The sequence below is a fragment of the Melospiza georgiana genome, chromosome 4, assembly GCF_028018845.1.
Source record: "Melospiza georgiana isolate bMelGeo1 chromosome 4, bMelGeo1.pri, whole genome shotgun sequence".
Taxonomy (NCBI): domain Eukaryota; kingdom Metazoa; phylum Chordata; class Aves; order Passeriformes; family Passerellidae; genus Melospiza; species Melospiza georgiana.
The window spans coordinates 30,318,617-30,336,424 of NC_080433.1; the positions used below are offsets into that span (position 1 = coordinate 30,318,617).

A 17,808-nucleotide genomic window follows, 5' to 3' on the forward strand; every position below is an offset into this window, starting at 1 on the left:
TTTTTTGTCTCTGTGTGTGTGTCTTTCTTTATTTACTGTGTCTGCTTGTTTTTTGCACTGTCACCGTTAACCCCAGGGTCCCCAAGGCAGGGGAAGTGGGGACCCCCCTGGGGACACTGTGGACGGTGACTCAGCATCAGCTCCTGCACTCCCTGGGGTCACTTTAAACCCCTATGGATCTGTGGAGGATGAGCAGATCCCCACGGATCCCAGGGGAATGGAGTGGATCCCCGTGGGTCTCAGGGGAACAGAGTGGGTCGTGGCTAACTCCAGCACCCAGGATCCTCCATAACTGGCCCGAGGACACCGAAGTCACTGGCAGCCGAACCCCCATCCTCTGTTCCCCAAGAAGCCTGTGCTGGGTTAAAGGTAAGTGGGAAACAAACCATAAAATAAAAGAATAAAACCTCCCAAAATTAAAAAAGCTGCCTCCTCCTCCTCTTCCTCCCACTTGATTTATTGTCATTTGTTATTTCTTTGTTCCCTTTTATTTTTTTAATCTGTTTTTATTAAATGTTAAAATAATGGTACATGGGAAATCATGCATTTTCTTTTAAATTTATTTCTATTTTTTAAATCTCTTTCTCTCAGTTTTAAGGATTTTCTTTTTTTTCTTTTTTCTTTTGCTTTTTTTTTAAAGAATTTTTTCACTGTTGTCTCTTTCCTCATGTTTCCTTTTCGTTTGTTTGTTTTTTTTGTTCACTCGCTTGTTTGTCTGCTTATCTGCTTGTTCCTTCGTTGTTGTTGTTTGTTTTTTTTTTTTTTTTTTGTCAGTTTTTTTGTTTGCTTTTGTTGGTTTTTTTTGTGGATTTTTTTTTTTTTTTTTGCATTGGGAAGGTCCCCACTCCACCAAGGGGCGCTTCCACCTCCTCCTTCCCCACCCCCCTGCTGCCCCCTGCCCCCTTCCACCCTCCCCACCCTGCAGCCCACCCCCGTCTCCTCCTGCCCGTTCCTGCCCCATTGTCAGCTCCTGGCGACGGCTTCATACCGGGGTGGTCCGGCGGTTGGCTGTGTTGGTGTGGATAGAGTCCTTGTTCTCTTTCTGGATACAGTTGTGAACCTGGAGGAAACTGTTATCCCTGTCGGAGTTGTAGGTGGCGGTGGGGGTGGTGCTTGCCTTCAACGGGTCCCTGGTCAGGGTGTACATCGAGATCTCTGTTGATGGCAGGGTGTTGAACCCTTTGATCCCGACGGGAGAGGCATCCCTGGAGTGTGAAGGCTCGGTGGAGCGGGAGCTGGAGCGACTGCGTCTCTGATAGCGGTACCGGTAGCTGGGGATGCGGGTGATGGCGGAGGACTGGAGGTAGTCCGTGGCACGAGCGTTGGCACGCAGCTGTTTGTGCCGGTCTATGAACATGTGGACAGCCAGCACTCCCACCATCTCGGCTATAATGAAGGACAGGGCCCCGAAATAGAAGGACCAGCCGTAGGAGTAGCTGTTCTTCTTGGAGTCACTCTTGGAGGGGTCTCCAGCGTTGGCTGATATGTATACGATGATGCCAATTATATTACTCAGACCTGCAAGCCATCCGGCGGGGGAGAGAGAAGGAGATGTCAAGAAGGTCACACATGGCAGTGGTGGGTCTGAGGGGTTGAATCCCCTCCTGGATGGGCAGTTTGCCTTGGCAAAACCCTCCTCATGGGCCTGCCACTTCCCTGGACCACACTCCTGGTCCCTGAGAGATGTCGGATGTTAGAAAAACTCTCCCTCTGTCAGCTCCCAAGCGGGAGGAAAAGCCTCTGCCTGCCTGCCTCTTCTGGGTGAGCAGGCAGGATGGAGAGGCGTTCTTGTGATGCTGCTTTCAGCCCAAATAAGATTTAACAGGGCTGGGAAATGTGCACGCTCCTACCTAGGCAACTGTACCCCAACGTCCTGGCTGGGCAGCCCCCCAAGCCCTGGAGCCCACCCCCCAGGCATCAGGCCCTGTGCACCCCTTTACCTGCAGACACGAAGAAGATGCCGGCACTAAGGATGATGTTGTGTCGGGTTTTGTAGAACTCGCTGGCTGCAATGCAGAGTCCACCCATGAAAAGCAGAATCACACTCAGGATCGGGAAAATACTAGAGGCTCTAACAGCCCCTGCAGAGGAGAGAGGGAGGGCAGGGCAGAAAGAACAACACAGGTGTGAGAGAGAGGAAAAAGGGGCATGGAAATGGCACCAGAGTGAGGGGGACACGCAAGCACGTTTAGTGGGTGGGGGTGAAGGGGAGAGGCAGAGGGCAATGTGCAGTAGGGGAGTAATTTAAGGAGAGATAAAGGCATTGGGGGATGGAGGGAGGGAAGGAGAGAGAAACAAAGTGTGTCAGAAAAAGAGAGTGGTCCAAAGCAACTGTCCCATGCCCCGGCCACTGCTGCTGCCACAAAGCTGGTGTTCTGCATGGCGAGGCAGAGGAGGCTGTGGGCTGGTGACTGGGCTGGGAGCCTGCCTGCATTGTCTGTGCCCCCTCACACTGTTTTTTCCTCTGTTTTTGGGGGGACTGTGGGCTGGAGGGGGAGCACAGGCACCATTCAGCTTCTCCTTCTGCAGGGCTCTGCTGCTAAAGCCTGCACTTCAAAGAACAGCAACCCAAATGCTTCCTGCAGAGCTGCTCAATCTCGAATCCTCCCAAAAGGACATGAGCATCTCAAGGAGATTTTTTTTTTAGGGCTGAGAAGGAGCTCGTGGTGCCATGCACTGCTCTGCAGCTGCAGTGAGGACTGAGAAGAAACAGTCCCAGCCCTGTGTGCTGAAATGCGGGGCTTAACCTAGTGATTAAATGACTGGGCTGCTTCCAGAGGGCAGTGATGGTTTGGATGTGCCAGCTCCCACACACGCACACTCTCCATCGGTCGATATGGGAAGAGCTCAGCCAGCAGAGGGCAATGGCATAGATGCACAGATGCACGTATATGCTCGTATGTGCACGCAAAGCATACCCCAAAGCTTCTGGGGGGCCTCACTTGTGTTCCTGCAGTGAAAGGCCACGTCTGTGTGTACGCACACCCACACACACGGGCACACACGCACACACTGCTCGTGGGTGGCTCGGTGGGAGCCAGAGCTCTGCCTGAGTCTGCGTTAGGAATATTCCTATTTTTTTTTAACTAGGAAGGCCTTCTCTCCTCCCTTCACAAGAGAAAATAAGCTGTTAAAGTGTGAAATGAAGCCTTGCTTGATAAAGAAAGGTATCAGACGGGCTGGTGCAATTCTGCTTGTGGAGCAAAGATCTGGGAGGGGGGATGAAAACTAATCCTTCCTTGCCTGCAAGAATGAACCCAATGAAGCAAATACAGGACTTTTCCCTAAGTGAGCAGAGACCCCATTTCAAAGACCCTGTTGGCCTCTGGATCCTGCTAGGCACAATCAATCAGCTCTTTGAGGGGGGCCTAGCCCACTGCTTGTGCATGGGGAATGCAGAAGGCAGGGAGAAACCTCTCTTGCTTGCTTTCCAGCTCTGCCTGGCTGTGTTTCAGGGAACAGGATAACAGTAATAACCATCTTAATAGCTTCTGGAAAACAAGGTGGCATTTGACGATGGGAAGCTTAAATGGCAGGAAGAAAACGTCAAGCAGACACCCACTGTTGAGAGGCTTTCTAGGGGGATGCTTGGTCAGTCCTGCAACCTGGTCTACATCAGTTTTATCTGTGTCTTAATTCTGAAATTCATGTCTGTGAGGAGAACACAAAGTTGCTGACTGACATGGGAAGGTGCAGGTGTCATGTGATGGAGAAGGACAGCAGTCTTCCTCAGCCTTTCAGGAGGACCATACCAGCAAGAGAGGAGGAAAATAGCACCCAGCCTTCCTGGCTCGAGAGTCTGGGGCCTAAAGAAAAGGGGCTGGTGGCATATGCTCCCTAAACTCACCTGTGTCTGCTAGCAAGGAAACACAGGGATGCTTCTGCTTCCTCTCTGATAACAGGCATTTGATTTCAAAAATCCTAAGACACCTTATGTGGATGGTTGGCAGAAATAATGGCTAAAACCTTCTAGCCAGGCCATGGACCCTGCTCCATCACTGTCCTGGTCCCCTGGGGCATGAGGGAATTGCCTACTCTGACACAGATAAACAACTTCCTAGCTGTTCCTGATGGCACCGCCAGGCATTGCCCATGCAGAGCACCCAGGGACTCCGGTTTGACAGAAGTTCTGGGAAGAAGCTGTTCAGTGGGGTCCTTCTTCAGGGAGGTCTAAGCCAGCAGAAATCTCAGCTCCCTCAGGAATGACCCAAATCATCCTTTATTGACTTGCCAAATCCCTCTTTGAACCTGGTTCTTTCTTAAAAAGGGCTCTACCCTGGGGACACTGTCAGGTCCTGACATTGGGCCAATTTTTGTCTTCAGATCTTGTTCTCTCTGAGGGAACAAACCCATCCTTCTTGTGATGTTTGGCCCCTTCCCCAAACTCTTTTTTCTGAAGTGCAATTGATGCTGCAAGCAGCTTCTTTGCTCCCAAGCAGCTCTGCAAAGGCTGATTTGCCCTCGGAGGCAGCCTGCAAACCTTTGGCATCCCTGTGCCAAACCGGATCAAACCTCTGTGTTTAGCTCTGCTGTTCAGGGGCCATGCAGCAATTAAGAGACCAGTGCTGCAGAAAAGCAGCTGAAAGAAGCAATCTCCCTCAGTTATTTACAATTTACAGTGGATGAAGGACTGTTTGAGAATCCAAGAGGAAGCAGCATAAGATCTTTCTCTTTTCACATACAAATGAGCCTCACAGATCCGAAATTATCTCTCTCATCCCTGCTGCAGGGCTGGGTTTCCACATCTGGCTTGGAGCACACCCGGATGACAAGGAGCTATTCTGAAAGACTCCCGGTCTTTGGAAGCCTCTGATGATTAACCTTGGAAGGTCAAAAGCACTTATCTCAAATTTCTGTTGGGAGAAGATCTCATGATGTCAAAAGACATTGGGCTTGTGGAGGGAGGGCAGGATAGCAAGGTGGAGACCTAAAAGGAGTGTTCCCTGTTCAGCTGTGCTGAAGGAAGAGTAAGCACCTGCCTCCAGGGTGGGTGGAAATGCTGGCTGGGGAGGGGTGGGTGGAAATGCTGGCTGGGGAGGGCAACCAGGCAGGGCAATGCATGATGTGGATCTGTCCTGCTGGCCAGGGTGCTGCTGTGCAAAGCTGTGTGAGCTTCACTCACACATCTCAGGTGGGACTTGGAGCTCAGACTAGGTCTCATTACAGACATGCCTTGTGCCTAGGGTTCAGCACCTCTCCTAGGGGCTCTGGGTGAGCACCAGGTCCTTCCTTCAAAGGGCTCTGGCTGTCCTGCTGCCTGCTCCCATCACTAAAACCAGCAAAGGTCAGCTCTGTAGGGAAGCGGTGTTTGGGGAAAGGTGAAGACATCAATAAGAGATCCTCAGACAAAAACCAGCTAATTTCTTAAATCTGGTGCCACCAGAGTATCAGATAAGGAAATATAAACTTTCTCTGCTTTAGGAGGACATGCACACTCACACACACACACTGCCCCAGCTAGGCCAGTCTGACCTTAGGCTCAATCAGCAGCTTTTCAGTGGATTTGAATTAAGACTCTGATTTTATATCACAGTTAATTGCTGCTGATAAAAAAATGCCATTGGTTGTGTCTGTGAGTTCGAATTTGCACTGTTTCATGGGCAGAGCCCCTGGGAAGTGAGTGGAATAATTTTGAGGGGGTGATGAGGCTCTGGGATTTCCACTGAGCTTCACAGGTCCCAGTGTCTCCACCACCCTGGGTTCAGAAACAAAAGGCACCCGAGCCATTGCAAAAAGAGCCTGCGGACTTACGGAGGAAATATTCTGCTGTATCGGCTTCATAATCTGCATCCTCAGGGAAGTGATCGATTTGCTTACACAGACCTTTAAAATTCCCTAGGGAACAAGAGAGAAAAAGAACAAATGAGAACACCAAAACCTGCCTTGCAGGAACAGCTGCCCTCTGCGTCACCTTTTGTGCCCGCCTGCCTTCCTCCCAGGCAGCATGCCCGCTCGGGTGTGCATGCCCGGGAAATGCCCGGGGCCTCTCCTTGCACACTTGCACGTGTATTTGCACAGGAATGTGGGGTTTGCTGTCAGGTTCCAGCCTGATGCCCACCTAGCCCAGCACACCTCACTCCGAGAGGAGAGCCCCAGGATCTCTGTTACTCCTGCACTGCCTGCCTGCAGGGAGGTGGGATGGGAATGGGAGCCAGGCTCTGGGCAAAGCACAGGTGTCAGCGTCCCCTCCCTCAGCATCACAGGTACAACTCTGAGTTACAGCATTGGACCTCAGTGATTCCCCTGGTGTGGCCTCCCTGAACCCCAGCAGTGAGGGCATCAGGGCAAGATGATTAGGTGTGGGTTGCAAAAGTATTTTTTTCTCTCAGCTGTGAATTCACTGCCCTCTAATTCTGTGGGCAGGATACATCCTTTTGTTCAGGTTCCGTGTTAGAACAAAAGTCCTTAATCTACTATATCTCCATATGACTGCTTGTTTCTGCATACCTTTGTCAGGCCTGCTCTTGTATCCTCTCACAGACTGAGGCTACAAGAAGCTCGGTGCAAGTGTGTGCCTGCAGCTCAACAGCAAAACACCTTGGTGCTGGGGGAGGAAAATCTTCCACCATAAGTGAGGGAAGCTGGGCTGGACACAGTTCCATCAGGCTGGTGTATGTAGAGGGCCTTCTGCCAGTTTCAGTTATGTGACACCCTTTTTCACACACTCCATGACCAACAAGACCATCCCAACAAGGGGCCAGTGACATCTTCCAAGTACTCTGTTAACTGGGATGTCTACCAGGCTCTTATTTTCATCACTCATATCTCCTCTTGACATCAGGAGTACCACTCCAGAGAGGTACTCCTCAAGCCACATCATAATTTTCACCATGACCACTGATTAATTAGTATCCCAAATGATCAAGTTGTCCATTCTTGTACAGGGTTGCCCATGTGAAAGACAATTTCATTATGTCTCCTGGGGTTCCCACAAATTTTTTCTCCTACCCTCCATTCCATTTCCCTCTGGACACTTGCACTGACTGGCCATTAACACAGAACTGATGGACACAGTCTGCCCAGAAAGGAGAAATACATTGTCTGCATGATGTGTGTGGGTAGGCATGGTGATCCTGTGGGCCTCCTCACCAGATGTCAGCCCACAAAGGGACTCAGGCTCACTGGTCCCTCAGCAGAAGCATTTGGAGCCCAAGTCTGAAAAGTGACAAATGCTGTGGCAGCCTGGGTAAGCTCCTGCCACCCTGACCCTGAATCCAGCTTCTGGACCAGTTGGGTGTGGAGGGCAAGGGGAAAATGAAGCCAGCACTCTTGAGGCTGCTGCCTCTGGGAAGAGCAAGAGAGCTCTTCCAGACCAAACCTACCCAGGCTGAGACCCGCAGTCACCATGTCAGGTCCCCAAGTCATGTCCTGGAAGGTCTATCCCAGATGGATTGGAATGAACTTTCAGGTATTTGTGAACACACGGAAGAAGGACCAAGCTCAAAGGATTCTCCCTGAGTTTCTCCTTGAGGCCAGCCCTTGATGGATTAACATTTGGGATGCTTTGGGAGGCAGTCCTGAGTAAATATCTGAGTAAATGGAAGGCAGGTAGGTGGGTTCCCTTAGGTCTACCTCCAAGTTTGGCTTCTTCTGCATCCATCTGGCTTGTGTCTGATGCCTCCAAGGTACCTATTGCATTTAGCTACTCATTTGAAGAGCTTGCATGAAGAGACTGGAGACAGCAGAGAGGAGTGTGTGTGTGCATTAAGAGGTAAGTAATAGGAGAAGAAAGTCGGAACAAAGCCTCTCTGTGTAGCTCTGACATACTATTACCGCACTAAAACTGTGGGTTATGAAAGGTTATTAATCACCCATCCCAAATCCAGTTACCTTGTTCAAAAAGTGTCTGCTTCTCAGCCATGGCTCTTCTGGAAGGAAAGCTTCATTGCCAAGTAAATTGCCTTGGCACACTTCCACCCTGCTACTTGCCCACTAAAATCCCTATGAGGCAGGCAGATACAGCATGAAGGGGGTCCTGTCCCTGCCTTGCCCCTGACTGCCTGGGGCCATCTGCCTGTGACAGATGAGCAGCTCCTCGTCCTGGTCCTTTGGCTGCTGTCACTGCTGTACAGTGCATGTGAACACTGGCACACTCCGGGGCACTGGGGAGGTCTCCAGCTTCAGATTTCAGTTCCTCACCCAGCAGATCCTGAACACTGAGTTCCTCCTGCCCGTACATGCTGGGGGAGCAGGCAGAACCTGCATACACCTCCCAGGTGATGTTCCTGGCACACAGCCGGAGCCTCCCAGTTGGAATCAGTCAGGGAGGGAAGACGCAGTGCATCTGGAAACCCCCTCACTGTGTGACATCCTTTCCCTGCTTCCTTTTTTCTCCCTCTCCCTCGCTCTGTTTCTTGCTGAATTTGAGGCTGATTAATTCCTATGTAAAGAATTGAGCTGCCTGGGGAAGATGCTGCATCTGGTGCAGGCTGTCTTTTCTATGGACTTGCGTGGGACTAGCTGGTTAGAGGTTCAGCCGCTGAGGCAGGCTGAGGGATATGCAGGCTCTTTGAAAATCTGCTCCTGGTGCTCAGTGTCCCACAGGCTTTGCTGACCTGGCTCCGCAGGGAACTTGGCCATTGGGGTGTCCAGCCTTGGCTTGCTTAAAATGCTGTGACATTGTGGAGCTGCCCTTCTCCACAGGCTCGTATGCTGTGCCAGGTTGATTCCCCTCCCTGGATCAACCCTACTGGGGTTCATGAGGGCAGTGTTGGTGCCACTTTAGCCCCTGCTTTGTCTGTGCTCAGCACAGAGTGCTGTGGGTTTGGATGCTGACTGTTTGCCTGTGCTACCACACCCGCTCCTCCAATGCCTCCTAGCTCCTCTGGGCGATGGATGGGGAAAGGATGCAGAATTTAGGTCATTAATGCGCTAACTGGGAACATAAGAGAACAAGATTCAGTTTTTGCTCTGCCACAGGCGTGCTGTTAAAACCACTTCTCTCTGCCTCAGAGTCCCACCCTGTAAAATGGGGGTGACAGCGCTCCTCTGCCTGGTGCCGTACGGGGACGTGTTAAACAGGGCACGGTGTGGGTGTGCTGTGCCAGCGGCTCCCAAAGTGCACAGAGTGAGTGAGTGATGGATGGCAGCGGTTCAGGAACCCGCTCGGTGTGGGGAAGGCCTCGACATCACTCCTCGTGCCAAGGTCACTCGGCAATTCTCTGACGGACATCTGTGGCCTGCTGAGATGGTACAGCAGCTTCCCTGGCACCTGTGCTGGTGGAAGCACGGAGGGGGGATGGAGCAGCTCAGCAGTGCTGCTGAGGTCTGACACAACAGCCTTTCCTTGTGCTGCACGTGTGGTCTGCGGAGCCAGGGATGGTGAGAGCCCTGTGCCACCCTACAGTTAAAACTCCTGAATGCCTGAGCAAGATCAAATCATTATATGGCTCTGGGAACCCCCCCCAAGGAAGCAAGAACCACATCTCCTCTCTGCTTGAGTCCCTTGGCCCTTCACATTCTTCCCAACTCAAGATATTTCATGCTGTGAACTTTGAAACGTGGGACGTATCTCTGTCTTCTCCCACACACGTCTCTGAGACACTTAAGCCACATGCTTCCACCTCCTCCAGTAGCTCTCCCAGTGCAGTTTGGGCTCTTTCCTCATCCTTGCTCATGTTGACCCATCAGATCTTTCTCCTGTTTCTCAGTCCCTCTCATTCATGCAGCCACCTCCCTCTCTCTGCAGTATCAGTGTGGCCATCCTTCCAACAGCCTGCTTTGGGGTGTGCAGGCTGCAAAGAAGGTGGGGATGAGCATCAGCCTGTCTCAGGAAAGGAAGGCTGCACATGCCCAAGTCCATAGAAAAGCATGGAGCAGTCTCCACATGCCTTGTGTGTTACTGGGAGTCGTTAAGCAAGACTACCATCATTTGCTTGTTGCCCATCCCAGCTTTGGAAAATGCAGTTTGGAAGAGCCAGGACTGGTGCAGTAGGCACCCCTCCCATGCCTGGCCAAGGACAGAAGTTGCCCAGTTGGGTCATTAAGAGCAATCTCTCATACTGCCAAAAGAGACTAAATGGCTAAATGTCTAAGATGAAATTCAGCATCAACTGTGTGTTCATCTGTGAGAGAGACCTCCTCCAGTGTGGCAGGATCATTGTTTGGGTATAAGCTGTCTATTCAGGACAGCTGGCAGCCACCAGGCCTGCTGCAGCAGTACTCAGACTGAGCTACCCCCGATGAGAACCTGGCTCCGTATTGTTGGTGATACAGTTTATTTTTGTGCCGCTTTGTGCAGCCCTCTCTCTTTCAGAAGTCTTGCTTGCCTGCAGAGTGCAATCCATTGCAAAATAGTAAGTTCCAAAGAATGAAAAGCTACTCCCTTCCTGCGAGGTAGGAACACTTTTAAATGGTCAGGACCATACATCTGAAAACTGTGAGCCAGAAGCAGAGGAAAAGACATCCAAAAGGAGAGAAGCAGACAAAGAGGGATGAGAACAGAAAGACCTGTTTTCCCAGAATGATTTGTGATATTTCCATTTATGGAGAAAAGCAATCCACTGAAAGCTTTCCTTCAGTCTCACTCTCTAATTTAGCAGAGGTTTTGGCATGATGGCTTCTAGAGAAATAAATAAAGGGGACTGGATATAGCTGTTGTCTCTAAAAGCTGAGAAAGATGGTTTGGTGTTGGCCAAGGATTCAGTATCACTTTTTGTCACACACTCCCCATATCATATTAGGCAAGCCACTTACCCTCCCCTACCCACCTCTTCTTTCACTCAAAATGGGAATAATGTGTTTACCTGCCTCAGGAGAGTAGGCTGAGGATATTTGTATTAAAAATATGAAAGTGATCAGACACTGGATCATTTGGGCCAGATAATTCTTCCCACCATCTAATTCAAATGTGACATGCTCATTTTTGATGTGACCTTCTGTGCATGAAGGCTGTGCAAACATGACAGTTCTCGGCAGTTCCAACTTGTGCTGCCTGCCCTAGGAGTAAACTTTGGTGCAGATTAAACTGTTTGCTATCTGCCCATGAAAGAGATATGAGAAATGGCACAGGACAGGCAGGTAGTGAGACACAAACACAAACGATTCTGCTCCAGGATTCTGTTTCTGAGCAGTGTCCCTTTGGTACCAGGTGGTGAAGTGGGGCTCAGAGCCAGCCTCTGGGCTATGGAGACAAATTCCACAGCTACATGGCAAACTGCTGGCATGCCTTTCTTATGCACAAAAGGCTTCCAAGCCAGGAGAAGAGGTCTGCCATCCCTGTCAAAAATTGACACCGGTGACACTGAGTTGTTAATGCCCAACCTGACATGACTGCAAGAGGAAGGAGTGAGGTTTCATGAAGTGACAAAGAGCACAGGAAAAGCCTTTTGAAGGCATTTTGATTGCTCTCCTCCCTTCCAAGAATGAAGCACTTGAGAGCACACATAATTTTGGGGGATTTGGAGCTGATGAAAAGTGCGGTGGCAGGGAACACAGACAGTGCTTGTGGGCATCTGCTTTTACCCAGCTGTCCTGACGCTCCCAGAAGAAAGACTGGCCCTTCAAAAGGGCTCTCTCTGGGGATCTCTCCATAGATAGCACCTTACAGAAATTAGGCCATCTTTTCACCTGCCTCAGTATGAAGGTTACAGGGTGAAGGGCTAAACCAGCACACAGAGCACAAGGGATGGTCATTCTGGGGCTGAAGCAGGTGCTGCTCTTGCAGCTCTGGCCCTGCACAGTGGCAGGGGATGCTGTGCTAGGCTAATACCTTTTGACCCGGTTGGGTAATTTTAAGAGTGAAGAATGCTCAGCTGTCATTAGGAACAAAGGGATTTTCCACCACAAGGTGAAGGTCAGTGGGGCAGTAAATGTGGTCTGAGGAGTTGACCCTGGGACAATAACACAGACTCCATGGGAACTACAGGCCATCAAAAATCTTGCCACCTTCCTTTCCAAATCCAATGCACCTGCTTTGTTGTGGTCTTCTTCAACGCAAACACGCAGCAATGCATATGTTAAAAATCCCAAACAAAACCCTAGCAACATAACCAGTACGTGGCATACATAATTCTCTCCCTGGGGAGAGGATAAAAGAACAAACCACATGTGACTGATATCAAGCTCCATCACTTAATGTGCCAATGGAATTCATTCAGATATTGTGCTGAAGAAGCCTGTAAAAGAACTGGTGCAAAATAGAAATTGATCTTATAGTTATGAAAACATATCTGCCCCTGCCTGTGAGGTAGAACCATTATACCAGCTCTCCTCATCTTATTATTAATAATCATGTTTATTACAGCTGTTGCCAAGGATCAGATGATAAAGGGAGTTGCAGTAAAAATGTTACAAACACTGTCTTACAGACCACTGCTGCCTTGATGAGCATGGAGGAAGAGGTGTATCACAGCACATTAGCAATGACCAAAGCTACAGCAGTAAAACAGCCTAAAACATACTGGTTCTGAGGAGATTAATTTATTCAGGAGATGGCTGATAAATAGGGAAAGAAAAGCAGACAGAGAAGGGAGAAATAAGTGGGAGAAGCCAGTATAGGGGTAGCATTGAGGAAGAGATGATGAGACGGAAGGAGAAGGGTATAGGGAACTGCCAGTATCAAGCACCAGGGAGATTAGTCCCATTCAAAACAATACCAGGCTCCTGTTCTGCCTTTTTCAGCTCTTCTCCTCACTTACTCTCTGCAACCATCCCTGACAATCACCTGGCAAAGGAGAGGGAGCTCTTGACAGAAGAATCACAGAATCATTTAAGTTGGAAAAGATGTCCAAGATCATCGAGTCCATCCTTTGACTGATCACCATCGTGCCAACTTAACCAAAGCACTAAGTGCCATGCCCAGTTGTTGAATGAAGTCTTCCAAGGATGGTGACTCCATCACTTCCCTGGGCAGCCCTTTCGAACACTTAACCACCCTTTCAGTGTGACAACCACATGTGCTGCTGGAGGTGACTCAAGTCCCTCCTGCAGAGCCTCAGCAGTGTGGGAGCGCAGGAGAGCTCGTCCCACCCTGGCATTGCCCGCATGGTGCCTTGCAGAGCTCTGCTGCAGCAGCCAAGGGGGCCCACGCTGTGCTAGGGCTGGACTCTGCAGTGCTCTCAGCCTGGAACTGCCTTGCATTTTTCCTTGGAGGTGGCAGCCTCCCCTCTTTCCCACCCTGCTCAGTGCTGCTGCTGCATGCTGCTGAGTAGCCCATAGACTGTGCCTCAGAGCTGGCTACAGCTATTCCATGTACGTGGGTGGAGATGCAGTGGTAGCAAAACCTATTATTAAGATTATATGAAGATTTCCATTTATAAACACTCTCTTTTTACAGGGTTGTAACTTTCAAAAATATCCTTGCTGTGGCTTGAAATTTCCTGTGCTTTGTCACAGGCGGAGAAGTGAGATTGGCTGGGAAAACTGGGCAAAGGCTCTTGAATGCGTTTTGGTGCAAACACAAATCCAGCATGTTTGAGCTTTACAAACTGAAATATTGCAGGTGACTGCATTTCAGGGTCTGCTACAAATCTGTCCAAGTCACAAAGGAAAAATCTCAACACAGCAGTAATAAAAATCATTCAAAAAATCCTTTTTTACAGACACCCAGTACAAATGTCTCCCATGGTAAACAAATGCCTCTGTTTCCTAGACTTTGCCAGAATCGAACCTGGACTGAATTTTCCCTGAAAATAGTACTTAACACAAAAATGTATTTGGCTCGTCTGAATCATTGAAAGCTGTGGATAACTGTGCTTCTCCTAATGTTATATTTCTCACATTTGCCTTCAGCACTGACATTGAAAATAATTTTACATATACATATGTAACAAATGCCTGATTTCATTTATATGTCAATGAAATAATTTAGTTCTCAAATATCATTATTCAAATAGTGATATTTGCCTGTGTGATTCAACAAATGAGTAAAGCATGAACAATATCTCTGGTTCCTCAACAAAGAGATTGGAAACTATTTCTACTGCTGTTAGAGTGACTAGTGTCACTCTAGGAAGGAAAAAATATATGAACCTTCTGGCTAACAAGCCCCATAACAGTTTTCAAGGTATATTAGCTGAGTTAGTAGAAGTACTGCCTTTGCCTTGCAAGAAGAGACAGAACTAGATTTGAAATGAGCTGGGAACCAGAAATAGAATTGAGAAAAATGTTTGTAATTAGTTGTGCTCAGATGTTGTAGCATGATGTTGGGTTTCAAATTTGAAGAACATAAGTGCTGCACCTGCTGTGGTGGAGGATAAAGAAATAAAAGCAGAAGTTGATCAGGACATGGAGAAAAGTCCAAGCAAAACAGGAAGGGCAAGTAAAAGAAATCAAGAAATTATAGATTATTTAGAAAAAATCTATCAATTTGTAGCAAAACCATTTATATGTGTGTGTATGTGTGTTTAATGAGTCAAATGTGACACTACAACTGTGAGTCGAGTGACAGGAAGGGTGATGCAATTATCTGCAGTGAGAGAGAAGTGATGTGCATAAGGTGTGGGAGGAGAGGAGATGCTCCATAGCTACCACAGGCAATCCCAATCCACGGCTGCACATCCAGATGTGACAGGAAGGAAGGCAGTAATGTAAACCTGCATGGAAAGGGGTGAATGGGATGGAGGAAGCATTAAGAGCTGGTTCTTCTGTTTTCTTTTTCTTTTTCTTTTTTTTTTTTTTCTTTTCCCTATCACAGCAACAATATTGTAACTAGGACAGTTTTTGCATATAGAGTTATAACATCAAACTCTCAGAAATTAGAGCATGTAAACAACATCCTAGCTGGATGAGGGCATAAGGACTGAACCATCTCGAATTTGAACTCAAAGATCCGGAGCTCAAGTGGATTAATCTTTCCCCAGAAGTATGTAAAGGAAAACCATGGGCTAGAAAATTTCTGATTTAGTTCACCCTATTGTGTTGCATTTTTCTGCTCAGATGTAACTGTGTTGCTGATCTATGAGTGTGCATAAGAGGACAAAGCCAGGCTCACCTTGTACAGTAGGTCATGTTTTGGATCAGTGATGAGACTGTAACTCTAGTGGTCACTGGAAGTAACTGTGCACAGACATGGATTTATAGGCAAGAAGAGAGGGCAAACCAGCCCTGCTTACACTGTGAAAAGTGTCCTGCACAGCCTGGGATGAGCCACAAGCTGCGCATGCCTTGGTACAGTTATGAGCTGAGCCCCTAACTCAGCAGGAACCAGGGCTTAGCTATTCCCAAACTCCAAATCTTGAATCTTGCAATTGTAATGCTGTGTTCACAAGGCTTTTTGAATGCAATTTCCTTAGTCATTTTTAAATTATGAAGGAGGAGAAAAGGCACTTCAAATCTTTCATCTCCAGCTCCACATTGCATTTGTCTCTGACATATCCAGCTGGATCTATAGGGAGACACTGTCCTCAGTTAAACTGGTGTAAATCTAGTGTGACTCTGAGCTGCTCCTTCAGCATTTAGGGCCACAACCAAGAGAGGAATTAGGCTCTCAGCTGTTAATTAGCTTATGAAGTATGTGGTGTGCTTTAGGGTCCTTCAGAATGCAAAGCGCTATATAGAAATTATTATTAGTTATTAATAACAAAAATACCCAAGAACCCCAGGGAAATAAGCCAAAGAATGGAACAAGTCAACGACAGAGGCAGCTTTTAATCCATCCTCCCTCTTCTGTGGCACTTAAGCTCTCCTCCCCCTTCCCCTCCGAGGCTCAGACACATGGAGGAAGGGACAGCCCACCATCACACATGTTTAGCAATTTGGCAGTCTCAGCAAGTCTCCTGTGTTCTCCCACACAACATCATCAGCCTGCAGTAGGAATTGTGAAATCTCTAGCAGAATTGACACCCAGCAGTAAAAATTTTGGGGAATAACAGTGTGTGGGAATTCCTCAGCTTGCCTCTCATGGAAAATTGCAATCCTGCTCAGTGGTCTTCAGGACTTTTAATTTCATTGCCCTCCCTTCCTCTGGGAAAACGATGGAGAAGGTAGGCACCACTTTCTTTAAAGGTGAGAGATGCGACCCCCCTAGATGAGAACTGGGGGTCCATTTGCTGTTGCCTGAGTTGGAGCGAGTGGCTCCACTGGAAATTGCCAACCTGTTCTAGCCATTCCAGCCCAGGAGATGATTGTGAAGTCTATTTCAGGTGAGGAAACAGAACAAGGGAAGGGCTGGACTTTCTTTAGCTTTTTTTTGCCCCAGGGAGCCCAAGGCCCTTCACGCGGCGCTGACAGAGGTCCCGCGGCGCGGAGCTCTGTGGAGGAGTGTGGCAGCCATTACGCGCTCACTGAGCGCGCACACGCTTGCCCTTGGAGAGCGGAGGCGGCTGTGCCCAGGCAGGGAATATTGGTTATCCCTCAGTCTGTTCAGGAAGTGTGCTGGGATTTTTGCTGTCCCTCCAGGCAGCCCACCAGAGGTGGCCAGGAGGGAGCTGGGCGTAGGATTTCCTTGGCAGGAAGCCCTGCTGACTGCAGCGCTTCGGGTTGAGCTGCAACGTGCAGGGCCAGGCACTCACGGAGCTTTTCTGCCCTGTGTCCTTTCTGCCCTGGAATGCACCACCTACAAATTAGAAAATGAAAGCCCTGGGGAAGAGGTCAGGACTTTCCAATTTTGCAATTTCCTCTGGCAGTCGCTATATCTCACCCTCCAGCACTGGTGTTTTGGGAGAAGCCTGACCCAGAACAGATACCCTGCTGTGCTCTGGGGAACATGCTGGGATGAAGGGAATGTGAGTATGCTGAAGGTCTTCAGGATGCTCACTCCTGATGAGTCCAGTCCTGACCTGGACCTCACTCACAAAATTATCCAAAGCCTCCCAAATGTTCCTAAATCAATAAGGAATAAGAAACATGAGGGAAAACAGGGCAGGAAGAGCAGAGGGCTTATTTGACGTATAGCAAGCCCCTTCCTACTGACTGAGGAGGAAGCCCCTGGTCCTGAGCTAGCCACTTGCAGAAAGGGTTAGTCATGTCTTCAGGATGGGGACAGCCTCCATTGCATTCCCCCCCCCCCCAATCAACCTGAATGCTGAATCCAACCATGGCTTAATATTGTTTCTTGCATTTCCCAGCTATGCTAGGATTCGGGATTTGAAGAGTTGCATGGATTTGCACATATGGGTTCCAAAACATTTTAGGCTGATAGCTCCCTGTGCTTATTTAGGTGCAATTGCTGGCAAGGCAGATATCCAGAGTAACAACAAGACTGGTCTGTGAAAGTTGTAGGAAAGCATTGCCCTCTGTTCTGAAAGAGCCAGGACACAGAGTTTGCTTTGTTACACACATTATGCTTATTTTTCACTTGGGTCACTGGAGTTCAGAAAATGTTGGTAAACACAGATTATATCCTACAGGGCCATGCAGGGTAGCTGTGAGTCTGATCAAATTGCCTTAGCACAGCTATGCCGGGGCTCCCAATGTCTCCAAACAAGCTACTGCTGTTCTAACTTCCTGCTTTACTCATAATCCACATCAAACACTGGGTGTTAAAGTAGATATTGCACAGATTTGATTTTAGGTCCCTTTCTATGCAGCTGAGCAAAAAACAAATGCCAAGCCTTGCAAGTGTTGCTAGCTTTTAGAGGCTGCTATTAGAACATTAATAATTTTATTATTGTTATTTCCTCAGGGTTGCAGGTACCCTGGTGATTTACAAGAAAACAAAGTGATTTGGCCCTCTCCTTAAGCTCTTACAACAAAAGTTAGACTTAAGCACAGCACTGGGCTTATTTAACAAGCAAACAGTGCCAGCAGGGTGTTTGGAAAAGGGAGGTTTATAGCAACACAGGATCATGAGACATTTATGATTGTGTGCACGTGTATATCCTGTTAGTTTATGCTGGCTTTTAAAAAGAAAACCATAGAGGGGGAAGG

The 17,808-nt window shown here is 48.5% G+C and overlaps 1 protein-coding gene across 2 annotated transcripts in view; it reads right to left on the minus strand.

The window, feature by feature from the left end:
• Positions 1–925: 925 nt before the first annotated feature.
• CACNG2 (calcium voltage-gated channel auxiliary subunit gamma 2) overlaps positions 926–17,808 on the minus strand; it is a 51,708-nt gene continuing 34,825 nt past the window's right edge. For both annotated transcript variants that reach the window (XM_058022036.1, XM_058022035.1), the window contains 3 exons: positions 5,752–5,835; positions 1,941–2,081; positions 926–1,518 (listed from right to left, as the gene is read on the minus strand). In XM_058022036.1, the coding sequence (XP_057878019.1) occupies positions 983–1,518; positions 1,941–2,081; positions 5,752–5,835 (761 nt within the window). In that variant the 3' untranslated portion in view covers positions 926–982. The remainder of the gene's footprint in view (positions 1,519–1,940; positions 2,082–5,751; positions 5,836–17,808) is intronic.